Raw genomic sequence first — 22444 nt, forward strand, 5'->3', positions numbered from 1 at the left:
GCATACAAACTGCAGAGAGAATGCACAGACCATGGAAACAAGCAGTGACAGAGTTCTTACAGAACTATGGTGCTACACCTCATGCTACTACTGAGGCTACTCCATTTGAGTTGTTGCGGAGTAGGAAAATGCGCACTAAACTGAACACTTTCCCTGTATCACACAAAACCAAGACACACAAGCAAGTGGAAGAGACTGTGAAACACAAGCAAAGGAAAAGCAGAGAGTACACTGACAGGAAGGTTGGGGCAAAAGTGCCCATGTTCCCAGGGAATGATGCTGTACGTGTCCGAAAACCTCAACATGTGTATAAGGGATCATCCAGATTCACAGAACCCCTGACAGTTGTTAAAAAGGTTGGACCGAGTACATACCTTCAGAGCTTGCACACTTTCCAAAGCAGGCTTTAGCATGCAACAGTGAGGACAATAACAATATGCTTGATGGACTCATGGTGCCAGAGAACGTGGTTCATAATGCACCTGAACCTGGTCCAAGACGAAACCTGAGAGTCAGAAACCCACCACAGTGGTTGACAGGTTTTGTAAGATAAAACAAATTAAAATATGGACTAACAGTAATGCCATAACTGAGGATGTATTGATACTGTTATGTGAATGTAAGTATTGATACTGTTGTGTGAATTTATCCTGTTCTGAGGACTGAGTTAAAGAAAAATATTTACAGTACTTAATTCAATTTGAATACCAAAAGTGAATGTTTAAATTGGTGTTTTCATTCATAAGGTAATTTTAATTAGATACTATGTTATAAGAGTAATCTGAGTTTGCATTCAAGTAATGGGTTCCATTTATAAAGCACTAAGTCTTGCACTAAGAACCAGTAATACTTTATGGTTTAATATGTTGATTTTGTCTTGAGTTACAGGATGCTGTGTTTACTCAAATATTTCATTTTACTGAGTTACATACAGTAGGAGGTAATTCCTTCAAGAAAAGGGGAAATGTTGTGTCCTGTTACTGTAGCCAGAGGGCGCTGTTGGACAGAGAGCTGAGACAGGATGCCTGAAGGTGGAAGTTGGATGAAGAAGAATAAAGATGTAGTAAAGGACAGCACACGTGCCTACGGCTCATACTTTCTACCTACTTGACGCAGAATGACCCGCTCTGAATCAGTCCAGAACCAACAGCAGAATGACCCGCTCTGAATCAGTCCAGAACCAACAGCAGAATGACCCGCTCTGAATCAGTCCAGAACCAACAGCAGAATGACCCGCTCTGAATCAGTCCAGAACCAACAGCAGAATGACCCGCTCTGAATCAGTCCAGAACCAACAGCAGAATGACCCGCTCTGAATCAGTCCAGAACCAACAGCAGAATGACCTGCTCTGAATCAGGCCAGAACCAACAGGCAGAATGACCCGCTCTGAATCAGTCCAGAACCAACAGCAGAATGACCTGCTCTGAATCAGTCCAGAACCAACAGCAGAATGACCCGCTCTGAATCAGTCCAGAACCAACAGCAGAATGACCCGCTCTGAATCAGTCCAGAACCAACAGGCAGAGTGACCCGCTCTGAATCAGTCCAGAACCAACAGGCAGAATGACCCGCTCTGAATCAGTCCAGAACCAACAGGCAGAATGACCCGCTCTGAATCAGTCCAGAACCAACAGGCAGTGACCCGCTCTGACTCAGTCCAGAACCAACAGGCAGTGACCCGCTCTGACTCAGTCCAGAACCAACAGGCAGAGTGACCCGCTCTGAATCAGTCCAGAACCAACAGGCAGAATGACCCGCTCTGAATCAGTCCAGAACCAAACAGGCAGAATGACCCGCTCTGAATCAGTCCAGAACCAACAGGCAGTGACCCGCTCTGAATCAGTCCAGAACCAACAGGCAGAGTGACCCGCTCTGAATCAGTCCAGAACCAACAGGCAGTGACCCGCTCTGAATCAGTCCAGAACCAACAGGCAGAGTGACCCGCTCTGAATCAGGCCGTGTCGCTGCGGCTCAGAGACACACATGTTTATGTATTTAAAAACACTTACGTTAGCACTATGTCAGGTTTTTGGTGGATTTAATCAAGTCTTGGATTGCAGAGTATGAATGTCCTCTTGCTATTTTCATACGATAAATACGTGTGTAAAGTTTGTGAAGGCAGGCATCACCGTCTCCTCTCTGTTCCTCCAAACTCCCCCCCTGAAAATAATGAGTGACAGGCTGATAGTAACCTGATAGAAACTTTATTATTCACCTAATCACTGATTGAGATATGATGAAGCTAACTTAATCTCATACATTCAGGGGATTTATGTAACAGTAAGACAGAGAATGTAAGTGTGCACCCACATGCACTATTTTAGTTTTTATATGCTGTTGTAAATACTCCTGTTGTCTGCTGTGTTCAGACGCATGTCATGTTAGGCCTCCTTCACACGGGAACGTTTGCGTTTATGCACAGTATGCGTATTCAAAAAAGTATTCCGTTCACATGCATTCGTTTCATTTAACGTGTCTGTTCAAACGAGGCCGCTGGAAACGCTGTAGTACATATGCCGGGACTGTAAGTGGCGCTGTAACTTCCGCCAAAATACACCAAAAGCAGCGAAGAAGAGCAGCCCCGCAGCAATGTTGCCATGGCTACCCTTCTGTTTAAGCCCCGCGGTGTATTTAGCAACATGTAGTTCATGTAATTCTCCATGTCCACTTGTTGCTGATGGTTGTGGTAGAGGAGCTGTAGATTTTGCACTAATATCTGTAGCATGGTCAGTAGCAGTAGCACTAGCAGTAGCTACTGACAGGAGGAAGTGTGTGTGGCGATTGCTGGTATTCAGCGGGATATAGTCATTTCCTCAGCATGTAAATATATGGATAAATGCTACGGGGAAGTTAACTGAAAGAAACCAAATCTGTGGATATTGCATCGACCGACCAAGAAGCACGTCTCTGTGGAGAGGACGCGCTCAGAAAGAGAGATATTCTCTACAAACACCGGGTGAGATCCTCCTTTGTCAATATAATGGATCAATGCATGAAATCTGACTCTGTTTATTTTGTTTAAGGAGTATATTGGGCGTTAACTATTCTGGTTTGCCTTTTATAATATTATTTCATTCAAGAACCCCTTGTGCGTTTAATTAACACAGCTATTTTTGATAGTTGCTACAGCAGTGAGCAGGAGAGGTGGGGCTATCGCTATTTTTTCAGGAAATATTCGTATAGAGGTGATTACACGGACTCGGTTGACCCCCCAGAGCGTTTCGTTTGCAAATCTATCCACCTTGGGACCCGTTATCGTTTGTGGGGTCAGTTTCTATCGGCCTCGTGTAAATAATAGGGCTATACGCACGCGAAACTATGCAGATACAAGCAGTTTTCTCCTCATGTAAACGGCGCCTTAGTGATGCCACATTCAGGACATTCAGTGTCCTTTTTCTTTTACAGAAGACCGTAGCTAGAAGCTGCAGCTAGACTGCAGAAGCATTCGTTTTTTGTTTTTGAGGATGGAACAATTTCACACAGATATAGGGAGGCTAGACCTATATATTGATTTATTGTAGTTTACAATTTAATGTCAAGACGAAGAAAAAGATGGCTGAACTGTTCAGTGTCAATCCTGTGGAGATGGAGATGGAGATGGAGGTTATAAATCTCCCAAATCATGTTCAGCTTAAGTCTCAGCAAAACTCACAACATTTCTGGAGCCTTGTAGACCCAGAAAACTATAAGAACATCACCAAGCAGCACTGAACATGTCTGCTTTATTTGGCTCTACTTTGTGAAGCAGCTTTTTCTGACATGAATGTCATGAAATCTAAATACAGAACGAGACTGAGTGATGAACATTTAAATGACTCTATTAGAGTGAACCTAAGTGGGTACACTCCAGCATACACCTCTATGGTGGACTCCATGCAGCGCCAGTCCTCTCACTAACTGTGAAAAAGAGTGAATGCACTTATTTTACACATGTGCCATAAGATGCTTGTAAGGTGGTGATTAAGGTGATGCACTTACTATGTGGGCCATAATAAGAAGTGAAATAATTGTCTTTTTCTCTTGCACATTTATGTGAATGTTCAGTGATGTACTTACTATGTGGGCCATAATAATATGTGAGAAATTGTCGTTTTCTTGGACCTTGATGTGAAGTTAAGATTTTTGATAAGCTTTGGGTATTGCAATTTCATACGTGTACAAAAGTAGCTTAATTCAACCGATGAGTGCTATATGAATACATGTAAGCGATGTGATGCAAGTAGCTCTTGGCCACTTTCATTTTTTCAAAGTAGCTCTCAGATGAAGAAAGTTTGGAGACCCCTGGTGTACACAGATCCTCCTCCTTTGGGGGCTTTCCGGACCCGATACAATACTGAGTGCCAAACATCTTGAATTTTGTAGCGGCCACACACTCCAACATTCCTAAAATACACAATTTGTCCTTTGTGTAGGGGAGCATCCTTCACTTTGTGGTCATGGTGTGCTTTTCGACGGCTGGCAGCAGCTTGCATGTGCCTGGTAGCTTCTTCAAATGCCACCTGGAGCCTAGTCTGGTGCTCCACAATCCATTCGTGGGTACTGCCCTCTACTGAAGCTTGGTTCTTCCCTAGGAGGAAGTCAACAGGTAAGAGGGGATCTTGTCCAAACATCAAAAAGAAAGGTGATTCACCAGTAGATTGATGTGCTGTTGTGTTGTATGAAAAGGTGAGTTGGGGCAGATCGGAGAACAAATCCCTTTTCTTAGTGGTGGGCAGGGTGCGCAGGAGGTTATGTAGGGTACGATTGAATCGTTCACATTGGCCATTTCCAGCAGGGTGGTATGGGGTAGTTAGGGACTTTACAATGCCATACAAACTACACAGCTGTTGGATCCTGCTATTGGCACTTTCAACCTTTTTCTCCTGATCTGAGTGGATACGACTGGGGACACCACATTTGCAGAACCACTCATTTACCAATACTTTAGCCACAGTGGATGCTCGCTGATGGTGGACATGTCACCCATTGAGCCTGTCAGGGATGCTCTGGATCGGCGTATACGACAGCGTGTTCCAGTTCCTGCCAACATCCAGCAACTTCGCATTGAAGAGGAGTGGACCAATTTCCACAGACCACAAAACACAACCTGATCAACTCTCTGTGAAGGAGATGTGTTGCACTGCGTGAGGCTAATGGTGATCACACCATGATACTGACTGGTTTTCTGACCCCCCCCCCCCCCCTCGTTCCTAGAGTAATAAATGTATCTTTTCAAGGTAAAAGTGCACATTTTAGACTGGCCTTTTACTGTGAGCAGCCTAAGGCACACCTGTGCAATAAACATGCAGTCTGATCAGCATCTTGATATGCCTCACCTGTGAGGTGGATGGAGAAGTGCTCACTAACACAGATTTAGACACACAGATTTAGACACATTTGTAAAAACATATTTGAGAGAACTAGGCCTTTTGTGTACGGAGAAAAAGTCTTAGACCTTTGATTTCAGCTCATGAAAAACTGGAACAAAAACTAAAGTGTTGGGTTTATATATATATATATATATCTGACCTATAGAGACTACATCATATATATCTACTACATTAACAGGAACATTTTTTAAATATTGTATCTTCAGCTACTGGTTTTTGAGGTTTTTATTATGAACAAAAAATAAGTTTAATAAATAGAAGTATTTTCGAAAAAGTGTGCCTATGTATTCACAACATAGGCACTTACAAAAATGATCTTTTCCAGAGTTTCCTTTTCATCATATACCAGTTGAAAGATATTTGACAAAGCAAACTAATCTGTTTGAATTGGCAGTTGTTAAATGCAAAGCCGTTTACAGACAGAACAGAGGGGGGAAAGCTGTGGTTACAGTACTGCGTTCTCTTAATTAGGCGTATGAAAAGATAACCGTGAAAGTCTTGTGCTATTGAACATCCAAAATATGTCAATAGGACACCAGGCGAATATACATTTTAGAAGATAAAACAGATGTGTAAACTGTCTACATTAAAACATGACAGAATGGAATGACAGAATGTGCAAAAAAGAGAGCTAAAGCAACATGTATTTGACAATCCTCCATGTCTCCTTTAACACAGAGCATTCATATCACTCAAGCTGCCTTTACAGGGAGTGATCCTCATCTCATCCATGTACCCCGACTCAGCCCACTGACTGGGGGCATCCCAGGAGGCAGCCGGGGGGCTAGCTGATTGTGTCCAGCAGTTGTTGGTGGGGGGGGGTACCCACTATTTAAAATAGGTGCCATCCCAATGACTGAGGGAGGAGGAGCCAGCAGGTAGCTATAGGCTGAGAGTGGGGGGGTGTGGAAGGGGGTGGTGCCAGGGGGGAAGTGGTGGAAGCCCAGTGGTGGAGCACAGGCCGGGGGGGCAGTGGTGTAACAGGAGGCCTCTGTCCTCATCATGGACTGGAGCTTCTGATAGCCTTCACTGGACACCAGGGAGCTGGAGGTGGGGAGGTCCATGGGAGGAGGAGGTGGTGGAGGTGGGCAATGGGGTAAAGGTGGGGGGGGTGGTCTGGATGAGAGATCTGAGGCTGGTGGATAGGAGGAAGGGGGTTTATGGTCTGTAAAAGAGAAAAGACATGAAGTGAATGTCAATACATACAAATGGTTTGTACAATGCGTGGAGGAGTGACCTTTGGTAGCACAATGCAAGACCAAAAGGGAGGAGCCACATGAGTAAAGTAATACAGGGTGGCTGTGGAGAAACAACCAGAGAGGAGACGGAGCGGAATCACAAATAACAAGATACAACTTCAGTTATTATCAGAATCAAAATCAGAATTCCTTAATGAATCCGCACCGGGAAAATGCACAGCGTTACAGCAAGAGTGGCAGAGCAGTAAGAAAGGCAAGCAATAGAAAAAGTAAGCTTACTTGTTAAATATAGAGAAGAGACTCACAGTATCAAAATTACAAAGTTAAGACAAATAAGTACACAACCATGGCTTAAAATTAGTAGCAGCAGTTTAAAAACAAACAACTAAGTGACATAAGTAACACATTAAGGTATGTTAAGATTCTTCAAATAATAATTGAAAAAATCCAAATGAAAAATAATAATGATAATAATTACAAAATAATGAACTTTCCCTTGTAACTAATAATGTTTTCTTATACAGTAATTGGTAAAATAATAATAATGCTGTTACTTTTGAGTCGAGTTAAATGTTACTTAAAAAAGGCAGCTCTCTATTTTCCTCATCCTCACACATGGTGAAGTGTGAAGCCGTTTTACTGTCACAAGAATACAAAAGACCCCCTTTATTACCATGAAAGAGTAGGAAGAATAAACAGGGATATGGTTGCAAAATGTTAATACTGTGGTGAACCTCTTATTTCATGCAATTGATTCCAGTTTGAAAACTAATGGTGTCAAAGGAGGATAAGAGCAGAAGACACTGACCTGGGTTTATGGAGACTGGAGGAGGCGGGGGGGGCGGAGGTGGAGGAGGTTCTAGATTTGACAGCTCTGGAAAACAAAAGGTGTCGATAAAGAAAAACAATGTAAAAATGAAAATGGATGGAGCTCAGGGTTAGGTCTGGGTTTGTACTCACGGCTGGGCTTGCTGTCATCTTTTGGCGAGGGCTAAAATACAAAAATACAGTCTCAGTCTGAGTCAGAAAAACATGTTGGGCATAAAATGAGATGTAACACACCCACTCACCTGGGCTGGTCTTGGTAATCGGGGGCTGGTCTGAGGGGAGGCCTTCTTGGCCTGCGGTGGGGCAGGGGGGGATAGGAGGGAAAGCTGGGGGGGGGTTCCAGCTGTCCCTATCCCTCCATCCGGAATCTTCTGCTTGGCCTGAGAATACAGGTCCAGGATCTGGTGACAGATATCTTTGTGATGGAGGACAGCATGAGAGATCAGTGGAGGGAAACGGATTATTAATATATATGTTTGATGTACTGTGGATAGTGTGATAGATCTCCTCACCTTCAAGCACCTCAACAGGCACATCGTGGACAAATTGCTCCCACCAGCGCCGGGACAACTGCTTGGAAGTCCAGTCCTGGATGTCAAACTTAGAGAGGCGTCCAGCCAGATACATAACGGCCACGGCGATGATCTGCGGCTCCCACTGCAGGGCCACCATGGTGCACAGGCTGGGGGCCGCATGAAGAGTATTCATGACTGCCTAGTATTGATTGATTTATGGCGGGCCACCATAATAAATTAATTGACAGTCACATATTGATTTTCTATTTCTTCTTTCAATTAAAATGGTAAGTCATTGTAGAGCTGTGAGCAGCACGTTGATTGGCTGAGGCCCCGCAATGTATCTTACAAACATATGACAATATCTGTTGAGACCAGCCCTCCTCTCCATGCGCTCTCTTAATCAGAGCATGATCATGTGATGGAGGAAGGAGGAAGAGGCCCCTCTTTTCAAATAAGTCATCAGAAAGGAGCGTAGCTAGTTAGGATCGATTAAAGGTTAGAGTCAAAGTTAGGTGTCTTACAATGCTACCTGATTCTTAGATGTGCTAAATATCGAGGCTTTTTCACAGCTGCAGAATGAATCCATTTTTAAATGGCAATTCGTTTTTTGCTGTGTTTTCACCTATCACCATCAAATCTATAGAACCATTGTTTTCATATTTAAATTGTTTACTAGAGTACAACATTGTTTGTGTGAGCACCTTTTTTTTAGGGCTTTTCCCCTTTAATGAAACGAATTAGAAACAGTATACTGTAGGTTGTGTTACAGGTGAAGAACACATGTCATGTATTGAATGAGTTTGTGTCCTCATGGTTAACTGCACGTATTGTACATTGCTTTGGTTAAATGAAGTGTTATGTTTATCTGGCCTCCTACTTTGGTTCTTGCACCAGATTTATGCATTTAACTTTATATTGTAGTCTATAGAATATAGATTTTTGTATATTGCAATATACAGTATGGTATATTGCAATATACAGTATGGTATATTGCAATATACAGTATGGTATATTGCAATATACAGTATGGTATATTGCAATATAGCACAACATGGAAGTTACAGCGCTCTTTTATTAAGATGTTAAAATGCAAAAAAACACTATGATGCTAAAATAAATGAATAAACATGATAAATAAGTTCAATATTGATTAAACATAATTGTGTTAATCATTGTGGCCTGCTTCCATAGCCTTGAAACAGGAATTATATAATAAATATTGAAACAAATATCTGTACCTTTGTCAACCTATTATTCCTTATTCAGACAGTCACCGCCTGTGGGCTCACCTGTCGTTCACAAAGGTCCAGGCCATCTGAACCAGCTTCTGCACCTTGTTTTTGTCCCCTGAACAACACAGGAATTATTAACATCAGCTTCTTACAACCCCCCCCGGACACCCCATCAGGCACTTCCTCAATGACTGACTTTTTTCTAACCACACACACTACAGTCAAGTTCTCATTTCAATTTCTGGTCCAACTACTCTTCTCAATATATTTGTCTTTATTTAGTCTTTGCGAGAAACCCCTACAGAGGCAAAGGGAAACAGAGGTACCTTTCAGCTGCTTGGCATAGCGCAGCAGGAACTGGTAGGGGTGCTCCACCTGCAGGTCGAACTTGATGGTCTGCAGCAGAATGCGCTCCAACACCATCACCTCCTCCTGTTAGAAAATGATTCTTCCTTAAGAAAATGGTGAAACACTTTATAAGAAATCCAGCACTCAAAGGATAAGAAGAGTTACATTCTGCAGGTTGTCAGCCAAAACGTAGAATGAGGAAGAACAGGTCTGTAGTGTGAAAGCTTGAAATGCATGTTTTCACTAAATGCAGACAGGGGTGCCTGTTTCCCCAAAGCACTGCAAGTCAAATAATATCAAACTCATTCTAAAACCTGCTGACCAAGCTGTTTTTAAGGTTTATAGCACTTTGACCTTTTGTGATTTCATCGTGACTACTGACTATTTATGTAAATATCCAAGGACTTTAAACTTTAGACTGCTGGTTTACAAATCCACTCTTGTGCACAAGAGATGTATCTTCCTCAAATTTGTGTTTGGTTGTTTTTCATTTTTTTCCAAATATTGTTTACATTGGGGTAGAAAGAGGGGAATAATATAATCTAACTTTATTGGCTGGAATCTGACACCATGTTACAGATTATAGATTTACTATATTAACTCACGTTAATTAATGTTTATAAATGATCCTCAAATAATAGAACCAAGAAGGAAACCTCATGCAAGAACATACTTTTTGTTTTAATGTTACTTAAATAAACTGGTCATGTTTTGTTGTGTACGTGTATCCTTATTCCACATAGACCAAGGCTGCACACACAGTTAGTGTAAATGAACTAGTTGCGCCAACAAAACGTTTCCAGCACCATGGACAGTGACATTAAGACATTAAGACATTAAGACACTGATGGATGGATGTACTTATTTAAGATTTGTCCAATTTGACTAACAAAATACTGTCCACCTCTAAGTTGAAAGGTTTGAGCAAAACAGAGCCCAGAAAAATGAATAAAACTCATCGCAGGTTATTTGTCAGCACTTTTAGAGAAAAGACTGTGCTAATAAAAGTATTTATTTGGACAGACCTTGGGATCATCTCCAAACTGTGCAAACTGGATGTCATTTAGCAGGCTGCGAGCGGTCTTGATGATGTCTTTGCACTTCTTTGGAGTTTCCTCCACTTTGCCCGCCAGGAAAAGACAGCATCCTCCTGTCACCTGCAGGCACGTGCACCAGGTTAGGAACCACGCTGTACAACACATGTACAAATTATGCTATGGAAGACTTAATAACATGAATATGGAGATATTTCACCATACACCCACCAGGAATTCCATACTTACATATCTAGGAAACTGCTTGAAGGAGTGGAACATGTAGAAGCGGTGGAAGTAAACAATCCCGGTAGCCAGTGTGTCATAGTGCCTGTAACCGTAGAGGTTAAGAAGTCTGACGGAGGAGTTTCAACATTTGAACAGTTGTTATTTATCAGTCAGTGAAGAAAGGGAGGAGGAAAAACCCTGTCTACGAAAAAACTGTTCACATGTGGACGGGTGTTTAACAGAGCCCCCCCACCTCACACCAGTGGTGTAAAGTAACTGAGTACATTTACTCAAAAGTACTGTACTTAAGTACAATTTTGAGATACTTTTACTTTACCTGAGAATTTAAATGTTTTGCTACGTGGTTCTTCTACTCCTCTACAGTTCAGAGGTAAATGGTGTACTTTTCCTCCACTACATGTATTTAATACCTTTAGTTACTTCACAGATGTGGATGAATGATGTGAAATATAATCAAGTGTTAAATCAGACTTTAGTTCCACCTGGAGTAAATCCACAAGCTACCCTGCAGTATACAAGTCATTCAAACTAGCTGCACCTTTACCAGCTTTGAGAACACTTTCATGATCAATCATTATAAAACATATCATATATATTATTCTGAAATGGACCAATCTGCACAACGACTACTTTTACTGTCGCTACTTTAACTATATTTTGATGATAATACTTTTGTACTTTTCTTGAGTAACATTTTGAATGCAGGACTTTTACTGTAACAGAGTATTCCTACACTCTGGTACTTAAGTACAATATTTGAGTACTTCTCCCACCTCTCCCACACTATCTAACTTTATAATGCCCTTTAATCAATACAACTAATAGTATTGCTAGTCTCTTTGTCTATATTGCTGCTGATGGGGATCTGCAATATAACTAAAAATACAACTTTGTCAAATGATACATTGCTTTACTCTGTAAGTGTGTGTATTGAAAGCCACAAACTGTAAGCACAATGCAAGCCAGTATCAAGAACCACCCAATGAAATGTATGTGACATACTGAGTAATAGTATATAGCTGATGGTATGATTTAAACAACTCGTATCTGTCTATTTAGTAGGTGCTAGGTTCTCCTACTTTAACTATAATTGCCACATAAGGATACAGTCCGAGCCGTGTGCCCACATCAAAGATGAAGCGAGCCCCCTCTCTGCGGTACCCGGCCTCAGTGGCAGGGTCCAGCCCGTCGGACTGGGACGGGGTGTGGGCCAAGTCCTTCTTGTCCCAGTACCAGCATGGTTTGATGTGTTCCAGGGTGGCCGGGTCCTTCCTGTCCCAGAATAACAGGGGCGTGAAGAGGTCCAGGGTGGACAGATCCTTTCGGTCCCGCTCACTGCAGGACTTCAGGCTCGGATTGAATATTCTTCGTGTAATTGTGTGAGAGAAAACAGCATCTAACCTGCTAGCCACAGCTATGGCCAGTTGGCGGACGACAGATGCTAGAAGCTGCTGTTAACACATCTACTGTCCGGCAATGGAAGTACCGAACCTATTACTCATAACACGACCCACTGTGTTGAACCTAATGGCTGCTGCCTTTACACAATAATGACAGTAGTAAACACCTGTGAAATGTCTACCAGAGAAATCCCATTGTTGTATAAAAAGTTGAATATCCGACCTTATTCCTTTGTGGGTTTAGTTCTGATGCAAGCGAACCAATCCATCCAAACAAAGACCAGCGGAATACACTGAGAAAGATTAGTGAATGACACGTCTTTCAACCAATCATCGAAGCTCAAACATGACCATTTATGGTTATTTTAATCAGTCTAAAAGTATTCGTCCAATTGTAATGCGCAGGGGGAGGGAAATAGCAAAACATTTACATAGATCAGCATTTCAACCAGTCAATGCCATGTTCCGCGAGCTTGCTTCCTTACGTTACTTACCCTACAACCAATGAGAATGCCAGAATGCTCTGACGTAGATGTGGGCGTAGTTTACACTACTCCAATCACACGCGCGATATAGTCAAGGTTGGGTTCATTGCAGGAACAGAGGAACTACTGCTGTCACTTAAAAAAAGGTATGACTGAATTTTAGAAATAGCTTTTGGTTTGGTTAAGTATAGTCCAGACTTGGTGTTGAGTGTTATTCTGTAATGACGCGTGCATATTGTATGGAGGCAGTTGTATTTTAGCAGACATGGCTAACTAGCCAGCCAATCCAGTAGATTAGCCCCTTCTAAAACTCAGGCTGATCCTTGTATCACTTGACAGCTGAGCAGCTAACAGCTAACAGCTAGCCTGCTTCAGACAGCCAGTGTACGGTACCCGCCTCGCTCTGCGCTCCAATTGCGGCTCTGCTCGGATGGGCGTGATTCCTCAATGCTAATGCTAGCTGCTGGCCTAGTAGAAAAGCTATAAATGACCCGAGGTGCTAACTTGTAACATTAGTAAACCTAACTCTAAGTTGGAGGATAAACCATGGTAATACGTCCGAAATAAAGCCCGGACAAAAGGCGTTACTTTGCTTAAGTTTTTAGTTTGCTGACATGTGAAGTTAGCTATGTGAGGCTTGCCCTGGAGGGCTGTAACGGTGTCATGGAGGAGGTCTGAGAGCTGTTCTTACTGCTGTTTGTCCCGCAAGTCTATCAATCTTTAGCTCTTTTATCTCGCTGAGTCTTGTACAGGAACACACGACAATATCAAAACATTCTAAAGACATTATTTGTATTTGCTTAGATGATTTTACAGGTTTCAGAAAAAAAATAAAGATGGTTTTGCAATGTATCCATGGCTGTCTTCTAAAAACGTATTCATTGCGGATTTTCTCCTACAAAATAGTACTAACATTGTTATCTTTAATTACGCCATACTACCACCGTTTGAATTGGGTTTTCCAGCTTTTACTCACAGACGGTGTAATTCATTTTGCATAAAAATAGGTAAAGCTGCATGTATCAACATTTTCATATTAACTATAGTTAGAATATTTAAGTGTAATCTTAAAGCTAGAAGTGGAGATTTTTAGCCCCTTTAGCTCTTTAGTTTTATGTCCGGCAATCTTTGTTCTCAATCTGAATCAGAGGCAGCTTCTCAGAGTGAAATACACTTAGATTATTTTACTGTCACCAAATCAAATTACTATTTGCACTATTGCATTTTCTTTCTGTTCAAGTGTCTTACAAAGAAACAGCCAGCCTAACTACCTCTTGCACCCTAACCCTCCACACTTCCACTCCACGTATGTGTGGAGGGTCTGCCACATAAAGTGCTGTTCCAATTCAACTATTGGGGAGGGGAGTGGGTTATCAAGCCCTCCAAAAGGATCTGCATCAGTCCTGACTTCTAGTGATGGGAATTATGGCTCTTTGAAGGGAGCCGGATCTTATGGCTCCGTTCCTTTCAAAGAGCCGTTCAAAAGAGCCGTTTTTTAAAAAAGGGGGCGGGGTTACTAGGTTTATCTGCGAAATAATCACCAGGATAATGATTGACTGCATTGCCAGACCTAATGTCAATAATCTGCATTGTAAACATGACACAAGGTGGCGCCATATCCATGTCATTCATGTCAGTGAATGTACTTTGAATTTACCCTCTGCATGTGTTAAGTAAATAAAGTTGCCTTGCCTTGAATGAAATTCACGCAACTCTTAATATTAGTAGTGTGTTTTTAAGTGGCGATGGAGATTATTTGTTGACCCTGCTTTAAAGGATATTTTGCCTTTATCACTGCCTGGGTTTTGGTTGAAGTGCATCCAAATGCTGCTGCGTTTTCGCGTTTGGCTCATTTTCCATCCGAAAAACACGTCGTCTATCTGTCCAGTACCACTTGTTATGACTTCTCTCTCTCGCGTATTCCGTTAAGACCCACCCCACCTAACTCCTCGTGCTGAAACCTACCAATCAGAGTAGGGGCGGGTCTTCACAGAATACGTTTGGGGAACAAAATCAAGCTTTTTAAAAGGCGAGTGAATTTTGGCAGGCAGTGAGTGCGGACCAACTTTGATTGAACGATAAGAAGAACGGCTCTCACCAAGTACGACTCGGTTCCCCTCGTTCGTACCAAAGAGCCGTTCAAAAGAATCGGCTCGTTCGCGACCGACACATCACTACTGACTTCACCTGCTGCCCTACCTGACCGACCAACACTGTGTGTGTCCGTCAGGAAACACGCTGTTAATACAAAAATACCAACACATTTAACAATATACCTTCCTAAAATAAACAGTACCTATCAATATTTACATCCCCATCAACCCGTATTAGAACACTGTGCTGGCAGTAGGCTGTTCCTGGGTCCGACCTCATCAGCGCACTGTTCCTTCTTGCTGTAGCCTACTTAATGTTCAACAGTTGAAGAATGACTCATCTGGTTTAAATAAAGAAAAAGGGTCATTATGTGTTGTTTAAAAGGTCAAAGGTGATATTAGACACACTTGATGTAGTATCCCAGAGCTGAGTACACTTGCTAGCAAAAATATCAGTTTTTGTATTATGTGTGCCAAATAGAGCAGCAAGCAATACTACCAAAATGTAACAGAACTCATTGAGTACACTAAACCAACATCCACCTGATATTGGTTATTGTGAAAATGCTGTAGTGTTTTCTGAAATGCTGTGGCGTTTTCTGAAATGCTGTAGTGTTTTCTGAAATGCTGTGGCGTTTTCTGAAATGCTGTAGTGTTTTCTGAAATGCTGTGGCGTTTTCTGAAATGCTGTAGTGTTTTCTGAAATGCTGTGGCGTTTTCTGAAATGCTGTAGTGTTTCTGAAATGCTGTGGTGTTTTCTGAAATGCTGTAGTGTTTTGTGAAATGCTGTTGTGTTTTCTGAAATGCTGCGGTGTTTTGTGAAATGCTGTAGTGTTTTGTGAAATGCTGTAGTGTTTTCTGAAATGCTGTAGTGTTTTCTGAAATGCTGTGGCGTTTTCTGAAATGCTGTAGTGTTTTCTGAAATGCTGTGGTGTTTTGTGAAATGCTGCGGTGTTTTGTGAAATGCTGCGGTGTTTTGTGAAATGCTGTAGTGTTTTCTGAAATGCTGTAGCGTTTTCTGAAATGCTGTGGTGTTTGATGAAATGCTGCGGTGTTTTGTGAAATGCTGCGGTGTTTTCTGAAATGCTGCGGTGTTTTGTGAAATGCTGCGGTGTTTTCTGAAATGCTGTGGCGTTTTCTGAAATGCTGTAGCGTTTTCTGAAATGCTGTAGTGTTTTCTGAAATGCTGCGGTGTTTTGTGAAATGCTGTAGCGTTTTCTGAAATGCTGTAGTGTTTTCTGAAATGCTGTAGCGTTTTCTGAAATGCTGTGGCGTTTTCTGAAATGCTGTAGTGTTTTCTGAAATGCTGTTGTGTTTTTTAAAATGCTGTAGTGTTTTCTGAAATGCTGTTGTGTTTTCTGAAATGCTGTAGTGTTTTCTGAAATGCTGTAGTGTTTTCTGAAATTCTGTGGTGTTTTCTGAAATGCTGCGGTGTTTTGTGAAATGCTGCAGTGTTTTCTGAAATGCTGTAGCGTTTTCTGAAATGCTGTGGCGTTTTCTGAAATGCTGTAGTGTTTTCTGAAATGCTGTTGTGTTTTTTAAAATGCTGTAGTGTTTTCTGAAATGCTGTTGTGTTTTCTGAAATGCTGTAGTGTTTTCTGAAATGCTGTAGTGTTTTCTGAAATTCTGTGGTGTTTTCTGAAATGCTGCGGTGTTTTCTGAAATGCTGCGGTGTTTTGTGAAATGCTGCGGTGTTTTCTGAAATGCTGTAGTGTTTTTCTGAAATGCTGTAGTGTTTTCTGAAATGCTGCGGTGTTTTGTGAAATGCTGCGGTGTTTTCTGAAATGCTGCGGTGTTTTCTGAAATGCTGTAGTGTTTTCTGAAATGCTGTGGCGTTTTCTGAAATGCTGTAGTGTTTTCTGAAATGCTGTAGTGTTTTCTGAAATGCTGTGGCGTTTTCTGAAATGCTGTGGCGTTTTCTGAAATGCTGTGGCGTTTTCTGAAATGCTGTAGTGTTTTCTGAAATGCTGCGGCGTTTTGTGAAATGCTGTGGTGTTTTCTGAAATGCTGTAGTGTTTTCTGAAATGCTGTAGTGTTTTCTGAAATGCTGTGGCGTTTTCTGAAATGCTGTAGTGTTTTCTGAAATGCTGTTGTGTTTTCTGAAATGCTGTAGTGTTTTCTGAAATGCTGCAGTGTTTTCTGAAATGCTGTAGTGTTTTCTGAAATGCTGTAGTGTTTTGTGAAATGCTGTTGTGTTTTCTGAAATGCTGCGGTGTTTTGTGAAATGCTGTAGTGTTTTGTGAAATGCTGTAGTGTTTTCTGAAATGCTGTAGTGTTTTCTGAAATGCTGTGGCGTTTTCTGAAATGCTGTAGTGTTTTCTGAAATGCTGTGGTGTTTTGTGAAATGCTGCGGTGTTTTGTGAAATGCTGCGGTGTTTTGTGAAATGCTGTAGTGTTTTCTGAAATGCTGTAGCGTTTTCTGAAATGCTGTGGTGTTTGATGAAATGCTGCGGTGTTTTGTGAAATGCTGCGGTGTTTTCTGAAATGCTGCGGTGTTTTGTGAAATGCTGCGGTGTTTTCTGAAATGCTGTGGCGTTTTCTGAAATGCTGTAGCGTTTTCTGAAATGCTGTAGTGTTTTCTGAAATGCTGCGGTGTTTTGTGAAATGCTGTAGCGTTTTCTGAAATGCTGTAGTGTTTTCTGAAATGCTGTAGCGTTTTCTGAAATGCTGTGGCGTTTTCTGAAATGCTGTAGTGTTTTCTGAAATGCTGTTGTGTTTTTTAAAATGCTGTAGTGTTTTCTGAAATGCTGTTGTGTTTTCTGAAATGCTGTAGTGTTTTCTGAAATGCTGTAGTGTTTTCTGAAATTCTGTGGTGTTTTCTGAAATGCTGCGGTGTTTTGTGAAATGCTGCAGTGTTTTCTGAAATGCTGTAGCGTTTTCTGAAATGCTGTGGCGTTTTCTGAAATGCTGTAGTGTTTTCTGAAATGCTGTTGTGTTTTTTAAAATGCTGTAGTGTTTTCTGAAATGCTGTTGTGTTTTCTGAAATGCTGTAGTGTTTTCTGAAATGCTGTAGTGTTTTCTGAAATTCTGTGGTGTTTTCTGAAATGCTGCGGTGTTTTCTGAAATGCTGCGGTGTTTTGTGAAATGCTGCGGTGTTTTCTGAAATGCTGTAGTGTTTTCTGAAATGCTGTAGTGTTTTCTGAAATGCTGCGGTGTTTTGTGAAATGCTGCGGTGTTTTCTGAAATGCTGCGGTGTTTTCTGAAATGCTGTAGTGTTTTCTGAAATGCTGTGGCGTTTTCTGAAATGCTGTAGTGTTTTCTGAAATGCTGTAGTGTTTTCTGAAATGCTGTGGTGTTTTCTGAAATGCTGTGGCGTTTTCTGAAATGCTGTGGCGTTTTCTGAAATGCTGTAGTGTTTTCTGAAATGCTGCGGCGTTTTGTGAAATGCTGTGGTGTTTTCTGAAATGCTGTAGTGTTTTCTGAAATGCTGTAGTGTTTTCTGAAATGCTGTGGCGTTTTCTGAAATGCTGTAGTGTTTTCTGAAATGCTGTTGTGTTTTCTGAAATGCTGTAGTGTTTTCTGAAATGCTGCAGTGTTTTCTGAAATGCTGTAGTGTTTTCTGAAATTCTGTGGTGTTTTCTGAAATGCTGCGGTGTTTTGTGAAATGCTGCGGTGTTTTCTGAAATGCTGTAGTGTTTTCTGAAATGCTGTAGTGTTTTCTGAAATGCTGCGGCGTTTTCTGAAATGCTGCGGCGTTTTCTGAAATGCTGCGGTGTTTTGTGAAATGCTGTGGTGTTTTCTGAAATGCTGTAGTGTTTTCTGAAATGCTGTAGTGTTTTCTGAAATGCTGTGGCGTTTTCTGAAATGCTGTAGTGTTTTCTGAAATGCTGTTGTGTTTTCTGAAATGCTGTAGTGTTTTCTGAAATGCTGCAGTGTTTTCTGAAATGCTGTAGTGTTTTCTGAAATGCTGTAGTGTTTTCTGAAATTCTGTGGTGTTTTCTGAAATGCTGCGGTGTTTTGTGAAATGCTGCGGTGTTTTCTGAAATGCTGCGGTGTTTTGTGAAATGCTGCGGTGTTTTCTGAAATGCTGCAGTGTTTTCTGAAATGCTGTAGTGTTTTCTGAAATGCTGTTGTGTTTTCTGAAATGCTGCGGTGTTTTGTGAAATGCTGTAGTGTTTTCTGAAATGCTGTAGTGTTTTCTGAAATGCTGTGCCGCATCTCACTTTAAAAAAACGCACACAACTCAACCCAGCGAAAAACCAGTCTCGCACGCAGACTTTCATTCAGAATTTCATAGCAAAATAAAAAAATGATATTAAACTAATCTTTCAACATAGTTTAATACAAAAATAAATATTAGGACAAAGCCCTACAAATAACAACAATAAACATAATAATACAAAAATAAAAAAGTTTTATTCAGCCCTGATTAAAACAGCGGGCCCAAATCCTGGATGGGCGGGCCCGGCCCCTTTATAAATCACAATCAACTCGAAATGCGGCGCAGCTTTTGCGGCCTTCACGTAACGCCCATATTTGCCTATAAATAGTCAAAGAAACGCCCAGTATTAATATTAATTTTGACTGACTGCATGAAGAAGATCGCAGGAAATGACGCCAGAACAGCTAAAAAAGACATTTCACACCGTGTCAGATTTTGGTTCTTTTGGGGAGGTGGAGACAAATCACATTGTTTGGTGGATGCAGTTTGAACCAGAGTAGCAGCATGGAGGTCGGATCGTCACCAAAATAAATAAATAAGTGGTCCGAAAAAAGTTAATGACAAAATACACATAACCTTCCTCAGGCAGAGTGTCAGTGTATTTGTGCCGTGGACAGGAGACACCCCCCATGATGAGAAACTGTAAGAAAGTATCGGGGGATCCCTGCGGAGTAGAGTCAATTCATGTTTATTTTTTTATTTGGTGGTTTGTGTTCCAGCTGTCAATCAGCTGTGCGCAGCGTCTCCACTGCAGCCTGTGCATCTCAACCCCCCCGCAGCAACTCTATCACCAGTTAAATGAAATAAAACAAATGTGTTGTGTTATATCAGCTGCCAAATCTACCAAATATATGGTGTTCTTAGTTTCCATACCTCCTGTGTTTTATGAGCGACTTATCAAGTCTTAGCAAACGGCATAAAACACGATTAAACATGATAGTATATAAAACCATGCTCGTATCTATACAACCTATAGAAATGCAAAACGGCCTCAGTTTAGACGTAGTTCTGTCCTTCTGCTTACCGCATCATTTATGAGAATACACGTCATAACATTAAGACAACATATTCGAGGTGGTTTTCAATAACATATCCGTATATATTTATTTCTCCAAGTTACGTTTTTGTGTGCACTGAGGAGTCTCAAACAGGCGTTTGTTTAATCATTTTAAGATTGGCTTTAATTCATTTTTGCGAATTAATTCTTCATATATGATACATGAGAGGTAACATTTTATTTATGGTATTATTTTCACATATTTCTCTCCATTCTTCCTTCTGCCAACGGTGTCGCAGTTTCTCGTCTCTCCCGTTATTGTGCGTATGCATGGGTCAGAGTTTGCGTGGACGACCGCACATTTTCCCGTCAAGTTTGTTTTTTATAAATCGCAAACATTGCGTAGAAACTGGCGTACGCCATCTTTTGAGCGTACGCACCGTTTATAAATGAGGCCCCTGGACCGGGAGCTGCTCAGAGGCCCGGCTCGCAGCATCGTGGACTGTGAGCACAGCAGCTTGGCAAGTCCACTTTTTCCCTGGACACACCTGTTTCTTGAAAAATAAATCAAGAGAAAAAATAAATGTTGAGGGCTGGCAGTGTAGCACTTCACATGAGAGAGGTAGCGTCAGGTCACACAGGTAAAGGCAGGCGGTACCTGTAGCTACATAACGGGGACAGTATAACCTGCGTGGGTGTATCATATTTAATAAGGGGAAACCATGAAAAATAATTTGGAAAAAAGTGAGCTTCTGTGTGCTATACACCTAGTTGATTTCCTCTCAGCCTGTATCTACTTTCTCATGTTCACAGCCAACAGTAATTATGGTGTGTCTTTTCAGACCAGTACATCAGCACCATGGGAAAGAAGAGTCGAGTGAAGATTCAGAAGTCGGGCTCAGGAGCCACCCCGGTGGTGACCCCCAAGGAGATGATGAACCTGATCGCTGAACTGCTGCAGAGTACGTTCTCCTGCATCCAGGGAACCTTCTTTTCTTTCACTCTAATCATATCAAATTAAAATAAAGTCAGCACATATGGAACATTAAGTTACACACATTTTTCTTCCAGTAGATTGTAATCTTACTCAATAACACAATTTGTTCTATTTGGGATTTTTATGTTCCTGCACATCCACATAATAATAACGTTTCTGGTTTCAATTATATATATATTTAATATCATTTAATATCGTCATACAGATGTAAACAACCTGATGGATAACTTTAATTTGTTTTACTTTAAAGTGGACCTATCATGCTATATTTGAATAATATATTGTAGGGCCATACCTATATAAGGTATATTTATACGTTTTCTTTTTCAAGATACCAAACAGATCATGCATTTTAGCCATGCCTCATTTCGCTCTATTTTGCTCTCCTCCACCCTGTCTTTGCATGCGCTGCAGCTGACCACGCCCCCTGCAAAGGAGGGGGCCGAGTTACGAGCGTCGTGTTACCATGCTGTTACCATGCCACGGTAACCTCTCATTCCCCTGATAGGTCAGCTTCTCCGTCCTGACGTCAGGACAGTGTTCAAATCTGGATCAGTTTTTATCAGATCCGTTGCAGCCCCTTTTTTAGAGATTTGGGTATGGAGGAAAATAGAGAGGGTTGTGTTTTCTGACACTTGGTGAGTTCCCTGGAACACCGGGGACACATATTCATGTATAAAAGACGTACAAAAGTGCATTTTGCATGATAGGTCCCCTTTAAATCATATCCCCTTGTCTAGTCTAGAAAAAAGGTAAAGGTGTGTATTTGATACTAACGTTTTGTATATTTACAGACTGTTTAAAAAACCAAGCAGCTTATAAACATCAGATTTAAAAATAGAAAGAGGTTTACAAAAAGGGAAACGCAATTTAAGATTTTAAATCTTAAATGGCGTTTCCTTTTTATAAATTATTATATTACAGAGTGGAAGAGGGTAGGTGGCGGTTTGGAATTGTGCCGTAGTTTTGCACCCTAAACGTAGTTTCGCAGTCAGCGGTCATATCCAGGTGTTGTGCATCAGTCTTCTTAAACAGTACAGCTGAGGTTTCATCACAGTGAGACGACTTTCACCAGAGGCCCATACAAACCAGAGCCAGTGTAAATCTGTACAGTGTATGATTTAGTATTGATTTGCTCCTAACGTTGTCATGGTTTGGATACATTATGTACGGTATTTTCATGTTTACATGTCCTTGTTAAGATGTGTGTTGGCTGTATGGTTAATTTAAACATGCAGTTCTTTTGTTAATTCCCCAGAATGCAGCAGTGCAGCCCCCTCTGCTGGTAAAGAGTGGGAGGAGTACACCCAGATCAGAGGCCTGGTGGAGAAGATCCGCAAGAAACAGAAGGGTGAGAACATGTGCATGCAGCTGTGCACAAACTATTTATTTCAAATGAATGTTTTAAAAACCTTATTCCACAGGATTTTATCAATATTAAGTAATCAGCAATATTATATTTCAAGTCATTTAAAGTAGGGCTGCCCCCAAATAGTCGACTAAACGTTAGTCGGCTGAAAAACCTACTTGAC

At 41.3% G+C, this 22444-nt stretch overlaps 2 protein-coding genes across 4 annotated transcripts in view; one reads left to right on the forward strand and one right to left on the reverse strand.

The window, feature by feature from the left end:
- Nucleotides 1-5580: 5580 nt before the first annotated feature.
- LOC117486350 (cyclin-K-like) lies at nucleotides 5581-12460 on the reverse strand. 3 transcript variants are annotated; one of them, XM_034134783.1, is made up of 10 exons: nucleotides 11886-12460; nucleotides 10779-10860; nucleotides 10521-10652; nucleotides 9474-9579; nucleotides 9205-9262; nucleotides 7910-8079; nucleotides 7640-7812; nucleotides 7530-7560; nucleotides 7378-7443; nucleotides 5581-6535 (listed from the first exon to the last, which is right to left on the reverse strand). In XM_034134783.1, the coding sequence occupies exons 2-10, from the start codon at nucleotides 10809-10811 to the stop codon at nucleotides 6090-6092; spliced, it is 1215 nt and encodes a 404-aa protein (XP_033990674.1). In that variant the 5' UTR covers nucleotides 10812-10860; nucleotides 11886-12460; the 3' UTR covers nucleotides 5581-6089. The 3 variants fall into 3 exon arrangements, with proteins under 3 accessions (XP_033990674.1, XP_033990675.1, XP_033990676.1); XM_034134784.1 differs by lacking the exon at nucleotides 11886-12460 and having other exon boundaries at nucleotides 9474-9595; nucleotides 10779-10817; XM_034134785.1 differs by lacking the exons at nucleotides 10779-10860; nucleotides 11886-12460 and having other exon boundaries at nucleotides 9474-9599; nucleotides 10521-10606.
- Nucleotides 12461-12770: 310 nt separating this feature from the next.
- The window catches only part of setd3 (SET domain containing 3, actin histidine methyltransferase), a 33558-nt gene continuing 23884 nt past the window's right edge, over nucleotides 12771-22444 (forward strand). The window contains exons 1-3 of the mRNA XM_034134780.1: nucleotides 12771-12809; nucleotides 20758-20877; nucleotides 22171-22263. Of these exons, the coding sequence (XP_033990671.1) occupies nucleotides 20775-20877; nucleotides 22171-22263 (196 nt within the window). The 5' untranslated portion in view covers nucleotides 12771-12809; nucleotides 20758-20774. The remainder of the gene's footprint in view (nucleotides 12810-20757; nucleotides 20878-22170; nucleotides 22264-22444) is intronic.

The sequence above is a fragment of the Trematomus bernacchii genome, unplaced genomic scaffold, assembly GCF_902827165.1.
Source record: "Trematomus bernacchii unplaced genomic scaffold, fTreBer1.1, whole genome shotgun sequence".
Classification (NCBI taxonomy): Eukaryota; Metazoa; Chordata; class Actinopteri; order Perciformes; family Nototheniidae; genus Trematomus; species Trematomus bernacchii.